The following is a 21,373-nucleotide window of genomic DNA, read 5'->3' on the forward strand; positions in this document are numbered from 1 at the left end:
CTGTGGATGATGATTTTTTTTTTTGCATGTCTTTCTGGTAGCTGTATAAATAAATATTCCTTAGCAAAGTAAGCAGCATCACAGCACAGACCAGGCTGCTGGTTCTTACTGAGGAATATCCTGAACAGACAGAAACAGATCTAAACCATGACCTTGAGTATTACAAACATCAGGATGTGAGGACAGCAGCCCTGCAAAGGAAGAGTTGGGTTTCATACTTAGGGGAACGCTTGAAAGTAAACCGTACAAAACAGCAAGAAGAAACCCGTAAGTTAGGCACCTTCATTGAAATAATGATGAAACCTGGTGTGTTTTGCCATATTGCATCTTATTCTGCTGTCTTTCTCCTGGCTAATAAGGATACTAATTCTCATGCCACCCCTTCTCTTTAAAATGAGTTACTGTCCACCAAGATGTGTTTTGTCAATCTGTGAGGCATCTGCACTTGATGACTGATTAACTTTTAATTAGTAGGGAATAAAAAGCTCAGATTTTGTTTTGCTTTGAGGCTCAGGCTGTGAGCTCTGTACCAAAATGTTGATTTTTGGAGCTTTCCCGCCCCTCCTCAGCAGAAATGTGACCATGAAGGGATGTGGCAACGGTTCATTTAGGAGTGGATGGGAGAGAAAGCAAAACCCTGCAATTTATAGCTGTTTAACTCCACCTTGGTGACTAAGCTGGGCTTTGTCAGCCTTGTAATTGTGATTGAGACACTCTGGTCTGCTGGTCGCCACAGGGGTTAGCCCAGTTTCACTCGTACTGTTTTGAAACCCCAGAAACTGAGACCAGTGCCAAAGGAACACCTGTGTGTCCAAGTTCTGTAAATATGCATTCAAAATGTCTGAATTACCTTGTCGCTGTACAGCAGAGTCAGACTCCAGCCTGTTGGGAGAGGTGGAGGGTGAGGGTGAAGAGTGTAACAGTTGGAAACTGGAAAGATCAAGGTCCTGCCACAGTCTCCTTGAGCAGCGGGGTGCCTGCCGCTACCTTCTTGTGTGTCTGGACTTAATTTCCATACCTTTAAAAGGGAATGCAGAAATATTGCCAGGCAGCTTTAGACGTCTCCAAACTGCCCCCCCCCCCCCCCCCCCCGCCCCGCAGTCAGTGAATAATGAATCCCCTCCGTCCTCACAATGAGGTATCAAGTAGAAACCTGATCTCGAAGTGACTTTCCTAGAGAAGGACAACCCCACAGCCCCATTTCCCTCTCCTTGTGGTTACATGGCGATGCTGTATTCATTGCCCCTAGTTAGTGAACGTGCTGGATGGCAGGGGAAATTAATGCAGCTGCTATTCCAAGCATCCTTCCCCAACTATGTGTCAGTAAAATTACACGGTTGCCAAGCGGTGTGCAAAAAAAGGGGCAATATTTCAGATCAGTGGAGACATAGCCAAGTGTAGTAATACTTTTAAAATATTTTTATATAGATATTCTTCTGCACTTGCTAGGAAATGTTTCATGATAAAGCAGCCTGTGGAGCTGGAGCAGAACGTGCGCTGCAGATAGGTTAACTGCAGGCACCCAGCGACTTGGTCAGTAGCTGTTTCGGGTGGGTGTGAATGAGTCCAGATGAGGACACATCCTTTGGGGTGGTACTGTTTCGTTAATGCTGCCTTACCAGAACTGGTCCAGTGCAGATACCTGGGCTGATGCCTTTCCAGCAAAAACCTAAATTTGCAACCTTATGGTTGCAAGACTGTATTTAGTGTATGAGAACTATGAAATCAGTGCACCCACTGCGTGTTTGTGGGCATTGTTCAAATGACCATCCTATGGGCTTATTTAGATGGGACATGAGGGGCATCCACTTGCCTTTGCAGTGAGCAGTCTTGCTGTCTCTGAGACACTGCACAGCAGTTTTCCAGGGAGCTAGGTTGTGCAGCAGCAGCACAGCTCCACAAAAGGCTAGCTGAAAGTTTAAGAGGTACATGCTCTCCCCACCCTTGTTCCTTTCTTCCAAGCTCCTCTCACTTCCTTCTCAATCCCAAATGCTTGTTTGAATGAGCATACATTACACAAGTTCTGCGTTGCCTTCTTGCAGCTCCAAACAGGCTTATGAGCAAACAACAAAAATCCTGTTGTGCTGCATGAGTGTGTCCTCCCTTTAATGGTATGAACTGCTCCGTGTCCTTTAAAATATCTCCCTTTGTTGCAGCCACAAAACACGTGCTAGAATTTAAGCTTTGCAAAGTGCCGTCAATTTGCCTCTGACCTCCCGCTCACAGCCCGCCAGGCCTTAGGAGCCTGTAAGTTATTTTCTTTTCTTGCCCCCCCCCCTTTTTTTTTTCTTTTTTTCCCTTTTTTCCCTACAAGTGGCAGCCTAAATCCCAAGCTGAAAGCGAATCGCTGCTGCTGGCTGCCCTCCAGCATTCCTCGCGGAGCGAGTCAGGATCTGGAATGTCAGAAGGCAGTGGCGGGGAGGGCCCGGAGAAGCCTGCGCGTGGGTAACGGGCCCGGGAGGAGGAGGACAGAACAAAACACAACTTCATCTGGACTGCCCCTTTCCAAACCAGCGTTTGTTCCTGATTTATGCTTTCGCGTTTCGCTTAAAGCATGCAACTCTGCGCAGTGACGGCAGAAAGCTTACAGCAGCGCTCTGGAGCAAAACAGGTTTTGGTTTTCTTTTCTTTTCTTTTTTTTTTTTTTCCCCAAAAGCTTCGTGTCTAGATAAATCCAGCCAGTTTTCCTGCTCTCTCTCTTGAGCTGGGAGTTTTTTGCCTCCTGCAGTTTTGGGGGGAGATTGCTCTGGTCCTGTGGCATACGCTCTGGACGAGGGGAAATGTCCTTTTGCGGAGAAGTCAGGATGGGGCCCAGCCGTTGAGATTGGCACGGAGCAACGCCCCGCGCTGGAGCACAGCGAGTCCTTGACGCTTTCTCCTCTTCTTCTCGGACAAGAAACATTGTGGAGCCTCAGCTCTCCCTGCAGCAGATTAATGCCTAAAATTATACACCCTAAACAGCAGGGTTTAATTACCAGAGCTGTGAATAGTTTAATTAGTTTGTTCTGACCTTGGAAGAAGGACCTGCCCAGCGCCGTCGAGCGACAGGAGAGCAAGACTTGTATTGCTTCTCAAAGACACCCAGCCCGTGAGGCCATGTCGTCTTTGTACACCAGGAGTAAAGAATATACTCGCAGCAGGAAGGCTCAGTCAGATTCTCCCCCGTCCTCTCCTTCCCCGATCGCAAAGACGCTCAGAGTAAGCAGCTTTTTCCTTTCTGTATTACACAGAGACCTGCTGGGCACATGCTCTGAGCAGAGACTGGTGGTGGTGGTTTGTTGTCTTACCCTTGGAGACCTGTGTCTGTGGTTTGCTTTGGAAAGAGGATGATTTAAATGAAACTTGGGAAGGTGCCTCTGCAGCAACAGGTTTTAAGCAAGCTGCCAGAGCCCTTGCACTGGGATTATTTGCATTAACAGCTGTAGGGAGTTGCTGTGATGGTAGCTTCCCCCCTATCCTGCTTTTCACAGAAACATCACTCTCTTGGTAGGCTATTGCTGGACAAAAACCTCACTGATGAAAATGAGGCAAAACCTGACCAGCTTGTTAAACTGCACTCTTTCCATAAATGCTTTGCTATTGCTGGAGAAACAAGGTTTGCTATCCAGCTTTCACCCTTGGGGCTGTGCTGACCTGTGGTATAGTTTAATAATTTCAACAACAACAAAAAAATGAAGAAAACCACCTGTAGCAGGAGGCAAGTCAAGGTAGTTAACTAGTCCTCCCCAAACCAGAGCTGGTGTGCCCATCTACCAAGGTGTTTGAAAGTTGGGAACATTTTGTAACATTATTGCTAATAGCTCTGGAATCATGTGAGAGGCTGTCATGAAACTCTCTGGGTCCATATCGTTATACGGGCAGTCTCTCCGCCGTCAAGAAATATTATCATGCCGGTGTCAAAGCCTGGGGGAATTAGTTTTAAAAAAGCAGGCTAATTTTAGATGTAAGATTTAAATTAATCTGAGCACTGGTGTTTGCTCAAATCTAATATGCTTTGTCTGCTCCTTTTGAAGTGACAGATCCTGGTCAGGAAAAAGTATTGCCCGAAATACGTAAAAAGGGTTTTAACCTGCTGCCTAGTATTAATGGAAGCAGTCCCTGACCTCTGGAACTTCAGCCTCAATGGTTTTCCTGGCTGCTGGTTGCCCCTGGGCTGTTAACTGTTTAACTCAGGGGTAGGAGTCTGTGCTTTCTTCCTGTCTGCATGTTGGGGTATCTCTGGGGAGGTTTTAGATAATCTAAAACTATCTCCTGTGTACTTAGATGGACTTTCTTCATCAGTTTTTACAGCTGTGCTTACCATTCCTCAGTAAATTGCCACAGTATTGATAACCAGCTTAACAGCAGGTGGGAAACCTTTCAAATGTGCTCTTACTCATAGAGTAAAGCTGAAAATGTTTTAATTTCTTTCAAAACTCATGTTTTTTAAGATCAGTTGTGTTCAGTGTACACAGACTGACTCATTTTCCTCCCTTGTGTGTCTAGGCATATAAACAGGTGACAAACATCTTGCAAGAGCTGTCACTGCTGTGTTCATGGTGCATGCCTGTCTGCTTTGATGCAAACAGGAGGTGCCGGTTTTCTCTGTCCATAGCCATGATGGGATTGCAGGCTCTTGGGGGGCCCCACAGGTGTTGGAGGAGGTGGTGGGAGCTCTCAGGTGGGTCAGAGGCAGCAGGTGGGTACAGAAAGGTGCCGAGTAGGAATCGGAGGGCCTGGAGAAGAGCTTCCCTCAACTTGTGATGGCAGTGGGATTTCAGTGAAAGCAAGCGTGAGCACAGAAATCTTGGCGGTTCTTGCAGCAGTAATGGTAATGCCAGCTGTGGCTCCAGAGTATCGACGTGGGAGAAGCCAGACCCGGAGAGTCAGTGTAGGAAATAATGGCTAATTAGGGAAGGATTTACTTGGGGCTAAAACAAAATATCTGAGTTAACTATTTCTCCAAGGGAACGTAATTCTGCCACAAGCAAGAGAAATAATGGAGTGTGGTTTTCTATGGATTTGTCCCATGTGTGTATTCCCCCCACCTGCTCTCCCATGCCCACAGTAACAGCAGCCCTTGCTGCAGGGTGCCACTAGTCTTAATAAAGCAGGTAGGAATGTGCTATCTTGGAGTCTTTCATCTTTCCATCCAGTCAAGATTGATACCAGCAGACCTGTGGACTCTAAACGTTCCCAGCTGAGCAGGGGTGCGAAAACACATGAGCAGTCCAGGAGCCTCACACAGGGTACAGACATGGAAAAAACCTCTTAGAGAACCAGACAAAGCAAAGAAGGTTTTACTTATTAAGGTACCAGTGCCAAAGATCTGCATTCAAATGTCATTTGCAAAGCAGTTTCCTATGGCATTCCCTGCTGCTCTTGCCATGCTGCTTGTAATGCTTCTCCTTAGGTGTTATGATAATACTGCACGTGTTTTTTTCCACCTTTAATTGATAGGATCTCCCCAAATGCACAGCTGAGAAGGGTGAGCACGTTGCAGTGAACTCATACAAGTCATAAGAAAGGCAATATCCTTGAATAGGGCATGGGAGCAAAAGGCAGGCAGAGGAGGTTCTAGTGAGAGCAGGGTGTTAGTGTATGACCACCTCCATGTGCAAGGTCGGCACTGTCCTATTGCCGCTGAACCTCCGCAAGCTAAAATACTTAATTTCTTGTGTCACAACAGAGCAGTCCAGAATTACAGTCACCGATACAGAAATAGCCAAGTAAATCCTGTTAAATCATGCAGGGTAAACGTTGCTACCTCCACCTTTTCAGTTGCTTTAGTGAGGATGTTGCTAGAAAGTAGAAACTCAAATCCCTTTGAAATAATTCAGATCGTCCCGTTATTTGGCAAAAAATTCCATTTTTGTGGCAGTGGGTACCTTTTCATCACAAGTTTTGCACCATACTGTTTTAGCTTGAGGTTTCTCTTCCTCAGAAAAATATTATTCACGTAGTCAGTTCCAAGGATATAACAGGCAACCCATGGTATGAAACCTATCGTGCATAAATAAGCAAATAAATGGCAGGATTGGAAGGACAGGGGTGAAGGCAAGGACTGAATTGTCGTCTTTTTTTTTTTTAAATCCTATTTATGCTGGGCCAGTTGTTTTTTTTTTCATAGGAAATACCCTGTAGTTTGTGTTTAGACGCATCCATCTGTTTCTTGTGGTACTTCATAACCCTTGCATTTGTCCATGGGATATCGGTTAGATAGGAAAACGAAAGCTAAGGAGAATGCACGCTCCCAACTTACTGCACAGACTGTAATTGCAGCTTTTCAGTTGTTTCCCACCGCTTTGTCAACCAACCTTCCTTTCTTTTACAGACTGCTCCTTCTTGTCTTGTCATCTGATATTTTTTGCTGTATAAAAGACCATCAAAACTTAAAAGCCTCGTCAGCATGCATGTGTGCTGTTTGTTCAATAGTGGCTGCATCCCTCTGGCTGCCATCACTTGATGGTTGTTACTCGCTTCTTGAGAGACTCTACATAATTCTTATTGTTCTGGCCATATTCATAGTTTCACTACAAGGCTTTTTCCCTCTGATGTTAGATAGCTCCCTCATTAAGCCACCTTCACTGTTTATTACCTGAGCTTTCCAGCCGAATTTTGTCAGTAAGGGATCAGCAATAAAGTTTTAAGTATACTCAGTGGTCTGTACTGATTGATTTTACTCTGCCTTTCACTGGAGTATCTGAAGAAGCTGCACTAAGTGGTATGCGGGATGCGAGAGCATCGCCTTGTATGGGCCATATGTTTTCACCCAGTCACTTAATAGTAATACTTAAGCGTAAAAAGCAATGGTTTCCAAATTGCCGTCTGTTAGCCAGCCTCCAAACCAAGGCTGCGGTTGCTCTAAGCAGTGATTACCATGGCAGCAAATACTTCTAATCTGGGTGCGATTATACATGATGTGGACATGTATGTCTAGAATGCAAAGCAAATCTTAAAGGAAAAAAAGCTAATGCACAAAAATGTTAGCTGTTTGAGCTGCAGATGCTTGACATGCAAATAAAACTAGCATGGTTTGGATATTAATATGTAAATAATGATATAAAATCTTAGAGGTCTGGTAATGTGACCAAACCAGACTTCTTTTAATCAGTGAGAGATGTCCAAACGTGCTGAGAGTTTGGTAGAAATGCCTGATTGGATTGCAGCCTTCATAGAGTTTTGGGTATAAATGTCTCTTGACAGTCAGTTTTCACTCCATGAGTGCTTTTGCAACAAGTTTTATCCTGTTTCAGATATTCATGGTAACAGGTTTATTCTCACATTAGGTAGACCTATATGAATCATTTGGCTTGCTGTGCTGACACTGCAAATGCGTTAGAGAATAAAGAGTGTTATGAAAACATTTCTCCAGAAAACTTTATCTTCCTAGGTTTCCATTTCATGGCTTGGGCTTGTTCTAGTTGTGATAAAAATGACGCTGCATAAATTGAAATGGGGTCAAATAAGTTGTCTCATGACATTTTCTATCTAATTTCTGGATTGCTGACTAGTTACGCAGTATTTGTGGAAATTATTACCTCCTTTCCCATTAGCCAACAAAAAATGTGGGATACTGAAACTTGAACTTTAGGGCAGTTAACCTTAGTCTGTGTTCTTCAGCACCTTGATTTCTTTCTCACTGGTTATTTCTCAAGCATCGTGTTCCTTAGATGGGTATCAGTAAGAAATCCTTCTGGATTCTGTTTATTCTCTGGGGTTTTTTTAATTTTTGTCTATGAATGGAAGCATATCAGGAACTTCTAGTCATTCTTAGGGTACCACCCATTAGATGTTCCCTGCTGTGACTCAGTAGCCAGACTCCTCTCCTGTCAGTGGCTTCATGTGGGTGTATAAATAAAATGGGTCAGGACATAGGCTCTGACCCATGGGTAAGTGGCTTGTGTGCCTGCAGCTGAACTTTCTTCTTCAGCTTTCCTCCCTTCTGAGGAACAGAGTGAATTGATCCAAGCCAAAGCCATAGCAGGGGTTCTGTTAACTATTAAAGGGTCTGAATGGTCATGGATGATTCAGAAAGAAGCACACAGTGTAATACTACAACCTCATTTAAAACTCCTATTTTGACCTTCTACCGCTTGGTCAGTGACGGGTGCCTTTGAAGAAGCTGGTTAAGCAGGCACAGAGCAGTCAGTTGGGATAGCTCAGCTTTTGAAACCATTGCCCATTGCAGGCCAAGGAGGCCAGAAGGTCAGAGGACAACTGGAGGTTGCACCAGCCCAGGGCATCAGCCTGGACTGTAAAAGGGTTGAAGGGAGAAGGAGAAAGAAGATAACTTTAATTTGGGTCAGCTCGTGGTACAGCCACAAAACCAAGCATGTTGGCACAACTGAGATGGGGAGGTGCTGTGGGATGGGAACGAGTGGCCACATCCAGTGATGGGGAGAGCAGATGGAGACTCTAGGCAGCAAACCACTTCAAACTGCTGAACTGGAAACCAATGTTTACTTCAGTTGCAGGACCCCATTATAGTTTTGTTTTTCATAAAATGAATACAAACCCATAGAAATCAGGGCTAGAAGAGACTCAGAGCTCAATACATCCATTTTCCCAGAGTACCACAGCTGTACCTATGCTGTTCCTGACAGATGTGTCTTGTGCTTGCAGAATTCCACCACTGGAGATGGTGCCTCATGCACTGGAGCTGCAACTGGTGGTCAAAGAAAAATATATGGACCTTGGGGAATTGTTAGGTGGTTGTTGGTTTGGAGGTTTTTGTTGTTGTTGCTATTTGTTTGTTTGTTTTTTACAATGAATTGTGAATTCTTTTTAATGATCCTAAATTGCTGAGGTTACTATTGCAGTTCAGTGGAGCAGAGGTCCTCAAATAGGTGAGAGTAGCTCCAGGTTCAGATCACTGACTGGCAGCTGGTCTGGAGCTATTTTAGGCTGAAACAAATGATGGGGGAGAGAGAGACAGTATAAACTGTCCTAATTCTAAAAGTGCAAGATGCTTTGTGTGATACAGATGGGTCAGCGTACCTAAACCAGCCCTAGACACTTTTCCATGCAAGCACCAGCTGCAGCCGTAGCAGCTGTCAAAGGGATGCCATGGGGCTGCAGGCTGGAGGAGGTGTTCACCAGGTATTGGAGCATGCTTCACACCAAAAAGTTGGCAGGTTGGCTTTAGGCAGCTTGAATTCTGGCCAGTGGCCAGATAGGTATTTAAATACCTGATGATAAAACCTGAAGATGTCCCGCGAGAGCATTTGCAGGGGCAAGGAAGATGTTGCCTACAGCCCTGTGGCATTCACATATTGAAGAAATTTAGGAGCAGAAATCTTCTCTTCCTTTGGCACTTGGCTGTTTGGCTTTTACTTCCTCGTGTCTGGAGATTTTTGTCTAACATCATGTCGCTTTGCAAAATTAAATTTTTCACCAATAAAATTTGATCCCTTAGAAAAGAAGGAAAAAAAAAAAAAAAGCAACAAACCTGTGTTTCTGAATTGTGGCCTTTACCAAATTAAAACACAATTCAGCTTGACATTTTATATGGTGAGTTTTATCCCCAAGAGATGGCAGTAATAAATTACAGCTGCTGCAAAGCCAGCGGGCCATGTGAGAGGTGTGGGGAACTGAGGCACAGGCTGGCAATCACACAAACCAGTGTACAACTGCAGAACGTTTAGATGTGTTCGGGATGGCAGAAGATGTGGTCATCAGTCCCTTACAGCTGTATGTATTTGTTTCTGATTAAATATGTGCTAGCCGTACTGAAAATGATGTGATCTGTTGCAGCCAGCTGCCAAAGCCACTATTCCATCTTGGAGAGCCTTTTAGTATTATGCTTCAGTAACAGCAGTTTTTATTAAGCAAAGTTTATTGATTTATATTTTGTGAAAACATATTTTGCATCAGGCTTTTGGGAGTTGGAGGTTATATGGAGGTGGTTTGGCTACAGTGGATTATTAATCATATCAATGGGATTTTGTAATCCTCGCATTTGCACAAATGCAAACTTGAGTTGGAAGGCAGCACTATTCATCACGTCAGCTGTAGCTAACAGAACGCTGTAGCAAACTACAGTTCTCAGGTCAGCAGAGCAGCTTTCCGAGGGAGGCAATGACCTCGAAAAACTATATCAGAAGTAGAGTTCAGCCAGACCTTCTAATTATTCTGCACCCACTGGAAAACCAAACTTGACTCCTGCTATACCTGACTTGAAAGGCAGATGTGGTTTGAGGGGAACACCGATCTGAATTGTACCCAATGGGGATGGGTCTGAGGTATACCAGACAGCCTTCGTCATTGCTTTTCCTCCTTCCAGCTCAGCTCTTGCTGTGCCAGCTCCAGGAGGACTTCTGCCTGCAGCAACAGGACACGCTGGGGGGGTTGTCCTTTTTACAGCTGCCCTGCATCAGTGCAGCCAAACATTTAAACCTATGGAGGTGTAGGAGCAGCAGAGCTACGTAACTGCAGGAACGTGGTGGCTTTTGCATATAAGAGGGAAAGAACTGGCCCCAAAAGCAGCTGGCTTTATTTTACATTTAATTTCTAAAACAAACAGGACTCATCAGGAGGATATTTGCCAATGCAAAAATAAAATTTGAGGGGTTCCTAAAACTTCCCCTTTTGATTAAGAAAAGGGAGGACAGCAGGGCTGGAGCTGTGCTCTGAGATCTTGTTAAATGGTGGTTATTTAATCATAAGTGTTGATCAGGATCTCTGAGACAAAACACACCAAAATAAATTCCTTGAGAACTATCTTAAAATAGTGCACATTTTCCTGAGGTTGGCCAGTGGAGATAAAGAAGCATAAAATGTTCCCAAAGCATCTATTTTTTTCTTCTTTTTTTTTTTTTTTTTTTTGAAAAAATGTAAATAGTAGACTTTTTCTGCCTTTGCTGGGTAAGATCCCAGCCACAGAAGAATGCAATTGGAAGCAATTAGGCCAATTTCTGATTTGGCAAGAGCAGTGGCCAATCCCTCTTTTGGCACTGCATTTCAGGGCTGCATTTTATCTAAACCTTCCTTGAGGAATTTGGTTTTAATTATACTTTACTGAACTCCTAACAGCTGTAGAAGTTTGTGAGTTTTTAAGGGAAGGTTCCTGCCCTCCACAGTCCAAGACCATTTCTAAAATCAAAACTGTATGGCATTGCTGGCACTGTGCAGCATCCTGGCGGTCTGGGCAAGTAAAGCCACAGCCAGTACCTAGCTGTGCCTTTTCCTTGGGATTGGCCAATGTCAGCACGGTAAGAACTGGGGAGCTCAGAAGAAAGAAGCTTGCACAGGGAGGATCAGTCCAGTATGATGCTCTTGCGCTTTTTCTTGGGTCCCATCTCAGATGTCCTGTGTTTTGCCAGCTCACCTGGGTTGAATTGTCTCTAACCCTGTCCACGAGGGCTGGCAAGAATAGCTGAACCCTGCTGTCCTCCACCACCCCGAGCACTACCTGAATGTGCTGCCCACTGTGAGATGGATGGGAGGAAAGGTGATGTGATCTCTCGGGTGAGAGGTCTACGAGTTGATGATTACCAAAAACTTGCAAGCACACCTGCAAGTGCTCTGTGCTTTTAAGTTTTCATTTAAAAGTAATCCCCTTGGGTATCTCAGTGCTCTTGAGCAGGAGTGCTGGGGTCTTGGCTCAGTGCTGGCTGCCGTGCTGGTTTCTGAATCAGGACAGCCACTTCCAGAGCCTCACTTTTCCCTGGGGTCCTCCTCCCCCCGCCCCAAACCCTGCAGTGGTATGACCCTGTTTAGATTGTAGGAAGGATAATTTCACAACCCGATGCTTCCCTGGTTGTTAATGTTTCTAGTCAAACTTTTGATCCCAAGGGAAATGAAGAAGTCTGGGCAAAACTGACAGCGCTGTTCCAAATTTGCCAGGGGAAGAAAAAAAACCCAATGCATTCGTACAGTTGATACAGCAGTTTCTCAGCATCCTGTTATAAACTTAACAGATTGCACAGTATTCATTTAAGAAAAAATCAGGAAGGGAAAGCCATTTCTTGCACCAGCTTAGTCAAGTGTATATTTGGTGCCTCAGCTCTTGTTTCCCTCTGTTTGTACCCAACTTCTCTTTCCAGAAATGAAGGAGGGAGAGTTTTGTCCTTCACCTTCTGACTCTGACCTTGGAGTTTTCAGCTCTGGGATGGCATTTTCAAGCAGAACCTTCTTCATTACTTACATACGCAGCTCAGTGAGCCAGCTAACGCTGCAAAAGTTTAAATGAGTATTTTTGTGGTTTTTTTAAAGAAGGGGCAGTAAGTAAAGGAGAGGCAGTTGCTGAGCTGATGGTGCAGGTGCAGCTGGAAACATGTGGCAAGGGTTTCCAAGGGTGCTATGGCCAAATGCAGGGCAGAACTGAGGCAGAAAGAAGCTGTTTTCTACTGAAAATATTTCTCCAATGTGATATCCTAATGGCCTCTGAAAATGTTTGTCTGTCTTTGAGCAAATAGCAGGGATGTCTCAGTTAAGCGCCTAGTCCAGTGTTTGCATGTAGGGCTCACGCTTCCCCTCTCAGATACCTCCTGCGCTGCACAGCCACCTCCCAGGAGTATGAGATTTTAGTTGTTGTTTTAACTCACTTCCTTGGGCTTCAAAGCCTCTCTTTGTGCTAAGAACTGCTGCTTTCCATATCACCTCTTTTAGTTAGAGCCTTTTTTTGAAGGTGCAAAGTGGAACTTTTTTATTCAGGATTTTTTTCCCCCTCCTCCATCATTATTTAAAAAAAAAAAACCAAAAAAACAAAAAAACCACACATGAATAAGCTGCTCCTTGAAATATCAGCATAAACACTGGCCTTTGTGTAAAACCCATGAAAATATTTAGCCAGAAACTGATTTAAAACAAAATTAAATAAATCTTCTCTCCTTCCCTGAAGATAACAGCAAGTGGAAGAAGGATCTGCTGATGAAAACTGGTCTGCAACTTTCATTGTGGCAGGGACACTTCCAACAGCTGCTGTAACATTTCATTCAGGCTCTGCTTTCCAGACCTCAGCCTTTATCCAGTTCCTTTCAAATGTAATCATCTTTGTCTCAAAAATACCACTTTTAGCTGAAGGAACATGGAGGGAGGCACCTGAAAATTGAAGGGTGAGGGAAAGATGCCGGCTTTCCCAACAGCTGCAAACACAAAGATTTCCTGTAGCTGCATGCTGTTTCTGCAAGACACTGGAGTCGTTTTATGGCAGAGATGTACTTTAAATGAGCCTAAAGGGAGATAAAGTCACAGGAGGAGAAATCACTGAGTGCTAAGAAATATGCAGATTTTGGCCGGAGAACTCCCGGAGCTGCTGCATGCTTTGGGTGGCTGCAGGTCACTGCAGGATTGCTCTGCTCTAATGCTGGTAGCAGCGGCAGGAATGGTGCAGGTCCTCTCATCTCATCTAGTTCTTTTCTTCTCTTTAGAGACATAGAGACAATTGCAGTCTGAAACAATTCATCTCAGTATCCATCACAGGAAGGTTTTAAATACAATAAACATAGGGGCTTTCCCCTTTGCTGTTCCTAGCAGCTATGTTTAAAGTGATTCCTTTCTTATCCCACCTTTCCTTTGCAGAAGCACACCCCTTCTCTCTCTGTCTATGGAAATTATTAGTGTCTTTGGAGGAAAAAAAAAGAGACAAAAATTATTTTTCCCTCTTGCTGCAAGTGCACAGGCTGGCTTGGGGACCTGCTCAGATTTTGTGGCTTGGTTTCCACGTTGCCTTGCCCAGCTACATGTGGACTTCCTCAGCGCTGTTCAAATACATTAGCAGGTGTGTTTGTTGAAATAAATGCAAGCTTGATATTAAGTGGATTACTTGCCTAGCCATTTGTCATCATAAGAAAAGTCGTCACTGAAGGGGATTAGCATAAAGTGCACAAATAACTTTTACCAAGAGGCTTGTTAATCACTTCCTAATTCCCCTCTCCTGCTCAGTAAGGGAGATTGGGTCATTGGGCCAAAATTAAAAGGGAGCTGTCAGGCAGCTGAGGCAAATGTCAGAAGCTCAGCTAACAAAAGACCATGGAGACATCAGCCAGCATGTTTGCAGCTGAAAATGGGAAATCTTTCTAACAATAGCCTTGTGGCAGAGGCCAGCCACACGGAAACTGCTTCCCAACTTACTGGCTTTGAGCTTTGTACAGAGAGTGGCCCAAGCCAGGGCTGTCTGGACAAGCAGGCAGATGTCCCTGTGACAACAGCAGGCAGCTACTGTGTGTTTGGCCCCATGAGAAGCTTCTCAGACAGCATCCAACATCACTTATGGAAGTGCAGCAGGGCTTAGCTATGGTGGAAAGCCATCTCTTGTGTCCCTTGTTTCTCACCTGCATGATGCAAAGAAAGCTTTTGATTCATGAAGAGGGGGTTAAAGCAAATAAAATAATAAAGGGCTGAACCTGCTTCCATGGCTCAGGACCCATGCCAGCACCGGGATGGGCTCCTGGAGCGTTGGTGACCATCTTTACAGCATGGGGCTGGCACCCAGACCTGTCCCAGAAGCCTGTCTGAGGGTTGCCCTGCAGGCACAACTCTAGGGAGAACGTGCTAATTAATAGCAGGGCTTACTCGTCCTTTTGAGCTTTGCATTTAGCAGCTTTGGCTGAAGGTGTTGTCCATCCACAAGTCTTCAAATGTGCCAGGATTCTTCAGTTTGTTTCTTGTTTACTGGTCAAATCACTGCATTTCACGTCGGAGTTGCTGTGTTGCAGAGCAAGCGGAGATTGCAGATTCCTTGGGGAGGCTCCTGTCTTGAATCAGGGTTCAAGATGAGGGTTACATTAGGGGAGGCTGAATTAAAAACTTAAAAACTAGGTGTACGTAATACATCTGATAGGCAAAGGGCACGTTGCAGACAGGCTGGGCACAGTCCGTGCTGCTCTGGGACTTGACTCTGTGGGCCTCAGGCTTTGAGTGGAGAGATTGCGGGTCACTTATCTACCCTCCTTCTCCATGTAATGGGGTGACTTAATTCAGCTGTCTGCAGTGTGTGTGCTCCCAGATACCTGCCCAGTAATCAGAGGTATTGTCTGGGTGCCAGGGAGGAGCAGGAGGTCTGAAGTCTTCAAACACTGGCGTGCTGGACAGGCAGCAAATCTGCCACCCAGCAAGGCGTTTAGCACAAGATTTAGTGGTCTATCTCAGCAGCACAAACTCCAGCACAAGCATGTCTGGGCACTAAAAGCCTGACCCCTCGTCTTCTCTGTAATGTCCTTCTCATGTTGACTCTTGCACTTACTAAAAAGGATCTAGGGAAATAGCTGGTAGCGCCTGCAGGTGGTTTGTGCTTACTCAGAGAAATGATGCTGCTAATAAAACTAGTAGGGGAATATTGGGCATAATTTCCATTTCAAGGAACTGAAAAAGAGTTTGACTGCACCTTGAATTTAAGTAAATGTCTGCCAGACAAAGAGAAACCTTGCGGAGAAGGAGGTGGCAGGTGAGTGCGGTGTATCCTGCAGGACACCTATGCCATTACCATTTGATTTCTGCAATTGTGGGCTGCAGCAAAGGCAGGGTTGAGGACAGCACAGGGGTGATTTGGATGTTGATGGGAAAGAACCTAACACACACTTCAAACAACATATCCGCTCTTTTTGCTGGCGTAAGGCTTATCTCCTTTCCTTGTGCAGCTTCTACTGTGTATCATCTTGCCACAATGAAGCTTTTCTTCATGGGGGAAGTACTTGCCCATGGAGAAAAAGTACGGTTTGTGGTTTCCTGAAGTTCAACACAAATACGCAGCGAGCTCTGTGTGTCATGGTCCATTAATACTTCTCACCCACATCACGCATAGGACAGTGATCAAAGTCAGGAAGAATAACTGAATTTAAAAAGGGAAACGATAGATTAGTTTTGGTTCGAAGGAATGGATTTCAATTCTGGAAACAAGGATTTGAAGAACAAGGTTCAGTAGGTTTTAGGTTAGCAAAAGAAATTAAATCTGAAATACTTCAGAGAAGCTGAAGGAGTTGAAAAGATTCAGGCAGGGATTGGTGATTCCCAGTTTAGGTATGGAAAGCAGTGCTGTTTAGCTTGTGAGCTAGGTGCTGGTATTAGGGGTAGGAAATTGCTGCTGCGTGGTAGCTCTACAGTTCTTGAATTGAACCTTTAATTCTCCTCATTATTAATTCCCTTTTTCTTTCTTTTTTTTTCCTTCAGCATGAAAGACTTTCCAGGTAAGAATTTTATTCTTTGACATTTTTTATATTTAATGTTTATCAACAGCATGTTTTTGTATGGCTTTGGGGATTCCCTGTCCTTCAAATTAACAGCATAATCTGAAGCTAGTACTGGCCATTTGGTTCCTACCCTAGCTCAAGTGTTGAGCCACTTTGCTTTCATCCTTTGCTTCTCAAATTATTGAAAAGCTACTCTGCAGAGAAGAAAAACCCTCTGTGCCCTATTAGAAATGGAGCCCATTCCCACCATGGAGATGAGAGGTCCATGGGAAGTTACTGCCCATTTGGGGTCTGGGCTGATACCCACTGGATTTTTTCCAGTTTTTAAAATGATGATGGCTGCCTGGCCTTCAGCAGCAATGCCCTCCTGCGGGGTGGAGGGTGCTTTCAGCCATCCCAGCACCTGTGCTCTGCCACGGCCTCAAGTCCCGACTGGTCGGGCTCATACTGGCTGTCCCGAAGTAACAGCGGCTCCACGGTGCTAGACCTTCATTGTGTTTTAGGTTGGAAGCAGCTACGAACCCTACCACCAGTGACTCCTCCTACAGTGATCGTGCCTCCAGCCGCTCCAGTGCCTACACCCGGAGGGAGAACCGGTTAGCTGCCCTCAGCAGCAGAGCAGAAGAGGAGAGTAACAGGGACTATAAAAAAGTAGGATTTTTGTAAATGTATTATTGTCACTGCATGTACCTTAGGAGCTGCCTGTTGCTGCAGAAACCTGCACTGAGAGTCTTTGGAAAGAAAGAGAAAAAGGTTATTTTCATTTTCCCTGTTTCCATTGCTTTTGGGCATCACACCAGCCTTTTTCAAATGCATCAGCCCTTCAGAGGGTCAAAAAAAGACAAGGGGTGAAAGGACACCATGCAAAGTCAGTTATCTGGGGGGAGGGGGATTGAGGAGTCAGGCTGGAGGAATGCTGGGAGGAATTTGAAAGGAGCAAGGAAAGATACTGTTGAGTATGCCACCATGGCTGAAGCATGCATATCCCCACAGAATTTTTTGCTGATACAACAGTCCAGACTTATTTTTTCTATAATCTCTGAAACTTTCAGCGTAATCCTTGAAAGGCAGTAATATGGATTGCCATGCATATCTAGTATCAATGCAAAGACCATATGAAAAGTAAACAGATTAAGATGGCCTTGATTCTGAAATTACTGTAATGCTGAAAAGCCTTGCACAGTAAGCAGCACCCTACTCTTCTTCATGAACATGCCTGGCCAGAAGAGGCAGGCAGTATGCCCACTTTGTCCTCTTAGAGGGATGGAAATTCTGCTTGTTTGAAGGAAGTGAAGGGCAAAAATCCATTTTGGAGTGGCCTAAAATTGTCCTTCTTTCTCCTCCTCGTCAAACTAAAAGCACACAAGAGCAACTAGGGTGTGTTGTGTTGGGGAGCACAACAGAATCACAGGTTCAGATACATCCAGCCTACATAACTTAGTACTTTATTATGCTTGGTAGTTTACCTAAATTAAAAGCATCCCTTTTCTTTGCCCCTTGGCTGTGTTTAAACACCCTACAAAATTAAACAGCTGTTTTCTTATTTCATGTGAATTATGAAAATGCAGGTGAAGCATCCAGACTAGTTCTGTTTGCCCCTCTTCTAATATCCTGACATGGGGGGAGCAAAGCAAACCGCACAGCTGCCTCTGCTCAGTGCTGAGGACACGCGTCTGCTCAGTAGCGCGGCAGAACTGGGTCTGTGCAGCAGCCAAAGAGCAGCCTGGTTAATTTAAATCTTTTATTTCATATTTCAGTTATATGAAAGTGCCCTGTCTGAAAACCAAAAGCTGAAGTCAAAACTGCAAGAAGCCCAGCTTGAGCTGGCTGACATCAAATCAAAGTTGGAAAAAGCAACCCAGGTAAGGCAAAAACCAGCTCCTAGACTAGAGAAACTGAGCAGTGGCCCATGACAAGCCAGTGCATGTTCCAGCATGGGAAAGGATTTAGCTCTTGGGCGGGAAGGTGCTATAGGGGAAACTTACTTTTCACAGAAATAACTGTGAGTGATTCTGTAAAGACTGCTTCTTCTCTGGGCAAGTGCATCTGTAGGCTATCTAGGCCTTTGTGCAGCACCTTGTGAATGTGTCTCAGTTTTAATAGCTTTCTATTTTTAATTTACATAATAGCAGAAACAGGAGAAAACTTCTGACCGGTCCAGCATGCTGGAGATGGAGAAAAGGGTATGTGTCTCTGCTTTCTTCTGAGTTGCAATCTTTGCCTCGTGTTGCTCTGCAGGGCATAGTAATTTCTTGAAGGAAAGTGTTAATTAAAAGATAAGTTATATTTTTGCCTTGTGGAGCAGTGCACAGTGATAATTGTATCCTGACCTTTTCAGCATCTGAGATTTTTCTGCTCTCTTTGCAAATCAGCTTAGTTCTGATTTCCTTCTTTTATTACAGGAAACTGCAGACCGACGAATTGTATTGTATCGTGCTAAGAGACTGTTGGTCCATTATGCTTTAACATATTCTTGATCCTTATAAATAAAGACTGTTTTGGGGTGGTGGGGAGAACAAGGCAAAACACTAGCTGGGTGTCTATCTTGTCATTATACTTGAAATCTGAATGTTCGAATGCTCCTTCCTCTTAACTGAACAGTCAGATTCATTGCAGTAAGCTAAGCTGAACAGGCAGTGTCTAGCTGAATCTCTGCCTTAAGTGACCGTAGCTTTGGTCAGATTGGAAGGGACACAAGTAGATCTGTAGTGCATCCCAGCAGAGTCAGCCAGGTTAGTCATGGCTTTGTCCCATCATTTCATGAAGACCTCTGAGTTTCCACAGCTGCAGCCCCTTTGTCCAGTTCCTAACTATCCTCATAGTGATTTTTTTTCTTTCCTTCTATCTTGTCAGAACCTCCCCTGCTTCAGCTGTTGGCCTTTACTACTCATTCTCCCACCATGTACCTCAGTGCTTAACTAGAGCTGGAGCCTGACTCCAGTTTCTCAGTAACGTCCACTTACATGCTGGAGGTTGCCTGAAGTGGAGGTTCCTCCTAAAGTGTTTCATCTCCTGAATTTTTAGGAGCTTTGCTGGATGGTTGAACCATGTGTTTAAATTTAATTCCTACCATGAAAGACCTTAATTATTTATGTGTAAACACCTCCCAGGATTTGCCAGATATAGTCTGGAGGAGGTGATGTTCAGGATCCCCACTTTGGACAGTTAGGCAGAGCACATCAGCCCTTAGTACAAGTGTGTGATATACCTACTGGCGCAGGTGCCAGGCTTTGACTGTTGAAGTTACCCAGGTTGCTGAAGCTGAGTTGATGCTCAGGCCATGGCACTGCCATGTAAGCTCAGCTGAGCATCTCTGCACCCCGAGACTGAGATTCTCAAAGCAGCAATCCGTGTGGGCCTGATTTCTAGGTGTGCTTAAAGCAGGCTGAGTGGGGTTATCAAACATGCAACCATCACTGTCATCTGAACATAACTGTAGGGGGAAGTCATGACACAAGTGGAGCTTTTCTTTTGGAAAAGAAAGAGAATGTGGTGGTCAGAGCACTTGCCCTGAGTGGATATCCCCAACCAGAGGGAGCTCACACCACGCATCCCATCTCCCACCCGTGTGATGCTTCCAAGCTGGGGCAATGTCCTGCATTGCTTTTGTTGAATTAGGATCATGATAGCCACAAATACAGGTTTCTGAGAGTTAGAGAGGAAAAAAGCACCCAACTGTTCTCAGTGAAAATGGCATTAACTGCTTCCAGGATGGCTTACTCATTTTGCACTCATGAATCCCTGGATAAAGTGTGCTGTGGACAAAAAAAAAAGTGACCCAGAACCTATCATCCACGGCCACACTCAAAAGCTGTGTTTTCCGCACTCTCTTGGCCTCATATTTCTTTGGAGAGGGCAAAGGAGCGGGGCAGAGAGTGTAAAGCCTGTTCCTGACCCATGTTTGCTGTTTTCTCCTGCTCAGTGCACTTTCCTGGGGCGGTTTGAGCCCTCTCATGTTGAAAAAGTCATTGGTGGTGTCCAGACATCTCCCTAAAGGGCAAGGCAAGGGTACTAGCTGTCCACTGAGGGCACCACTAGTACTCACATGGCAGACCTACCTCTGTAGAAGTCCAAAATATACTGAAAGCAGTCAGCTTTACGGCTTTGAAGCCCTAAATCTTGGAGAAGCAGAATTTCCAGGCACCTTTCCCTGTTCACTGTTTCTTATTTGAGTTTTGTCATTGCCTCCTTTAGTGGGGTGCAGTTAAATCCATGGCTTCACCTACAGAGCTCAAAATCACATTACATCAGAAAGTCCTGAAAACTGGGATCACTAAAGGTGGGGGTTAGTTTCATTGAAGGAGTGTGAAGAGACCTCAGGATCTGCGGAAATGGGCCCAGCACATATTGCCTGCTGGTTTACCAGCTGCCCTGTCCCATCTGATCAGCTCCTGGTTGTAACCTGTGCATTGCTTTGAGATGCCTTTCAGTGAATGCTCCTACAGAAATACAAGACTCTTATTTTTCCTTAAAAGAAAATGTACTGTAAGTTTTTCTTCTAAATCCTTGTGACCATCTTTGTTATGAATCCTTGTAAACAGGAGAGGCGAGCCCTGGAGCGGAAACTGTCTGAAATGGAAGAGGAGATGAAGGTAGGAAATAATCTATTCACTCTGTCTATTCTGCTTTTTATGCTTTACATTAATGTCTTTGGGGATTGTCACCCAGGAGTAGGATATTAAAGGTGTACATGGGAAGGGACTTGTGTTACCTCTCCGCGTGTTCCTTTATGCAGCCAGAACTTACTTTAATGGCCATGTTCTCCAAACATGAAATACTAATAAAACTGTCCTATTATCATTCATCAAATTGCACCATATGTTTAATTTGTTATGTTGTTTGGTCTGAGAACTGTGAAAGCTGTTCTCCTTAAATGCTTTCCAAAACTAACCTTTTGTGGCATCGATGAGTTTCAGTGTGCTGATCCTCTGTGCTCTGAATAGTCTGCAGCCCAAGTTAAGCCGTTGTGGTTCTCTCCAGATGGGTAAGAAGACAAAGCTGGCTTTTGAGATCATGCACACTAGCCAGGAAAAAACACAGTGTTTGTATTTCTGTACTCCTTTCCTAAAGCATGTTACTGGAACGCTGTGTCAGTAAGTCAGCCTGCAGTAGATTTCAGCAAAGAGGAATTTGCATCCTGATGAAATATGCAGCATGGCTTACTGTCACGAGACATCCGCCACCGACTGCTCCTTCGCGTTTTCCTCTCTCTCGTGGCATTGCTTCAAAGGATGGTTCTCCTCCTGCCGTGGCTTGGATGCCCT

General features: G+C 44.7%; 1 protein-coding gene across 8 annotated transcripts in view; it reads left to right on the plus strand.

The window, feature by feature from the left end:
• Positions 1-21,373, plus strand: part of PPP1R12B (protein phosphatase 1 regulatory subunit 12B) — a 125,422-nt gene that overhangs the window by 91,719 nt on the left and 12,330 nt on the right. For 6 of the 8 annotated variants that reach the window (XM_069772051.1, XM_069772054.1, XM_069772052.1 and 3 more), the window contains 5 exons: positions 16,090-16,106; positions 16,613-16,760; positions 17,867-17,971; positions 18,239-18,292; positions 20,651-20,701. In XM_069772051.1, coding sequence (XP_069628152.1) covers positions 16,090-16,106; positions 16,613-16,760; positions 17,867-17,971; positions 18,239-18,292; positions 20,651-20,701 — 375 coding nt within the window. Of the gene's footprint in view, positions 1-2,451; positions 3,199-16,089; positions 16,107-16,612; positions 16,761-17,866; positions 17,972-18,238; positions 18,293-18,511; positions 19,482-20,650; positions 20,702-21,373 lie in introns of those variants that run through there. The other 2 variants (XM_009930729.2, XM_069772053.1) reach the window with 2 other exon arrangements.

Source organism: Haliaeetus albicilla, chromosome 26 (genome assembly GCF_947461875.1).
Source record: "Haliaeetus albicilla chromosome 26, bHalAlb1.1, whole genome shotgun sequence".
Taxonomy (NCBI): domain Eukaryota; kingdom Metazoa; phylum Chordata; class Aves; order Accipitriformes; family Accipitridae; genus Haliaeetus; species Haliaeetus albicilla.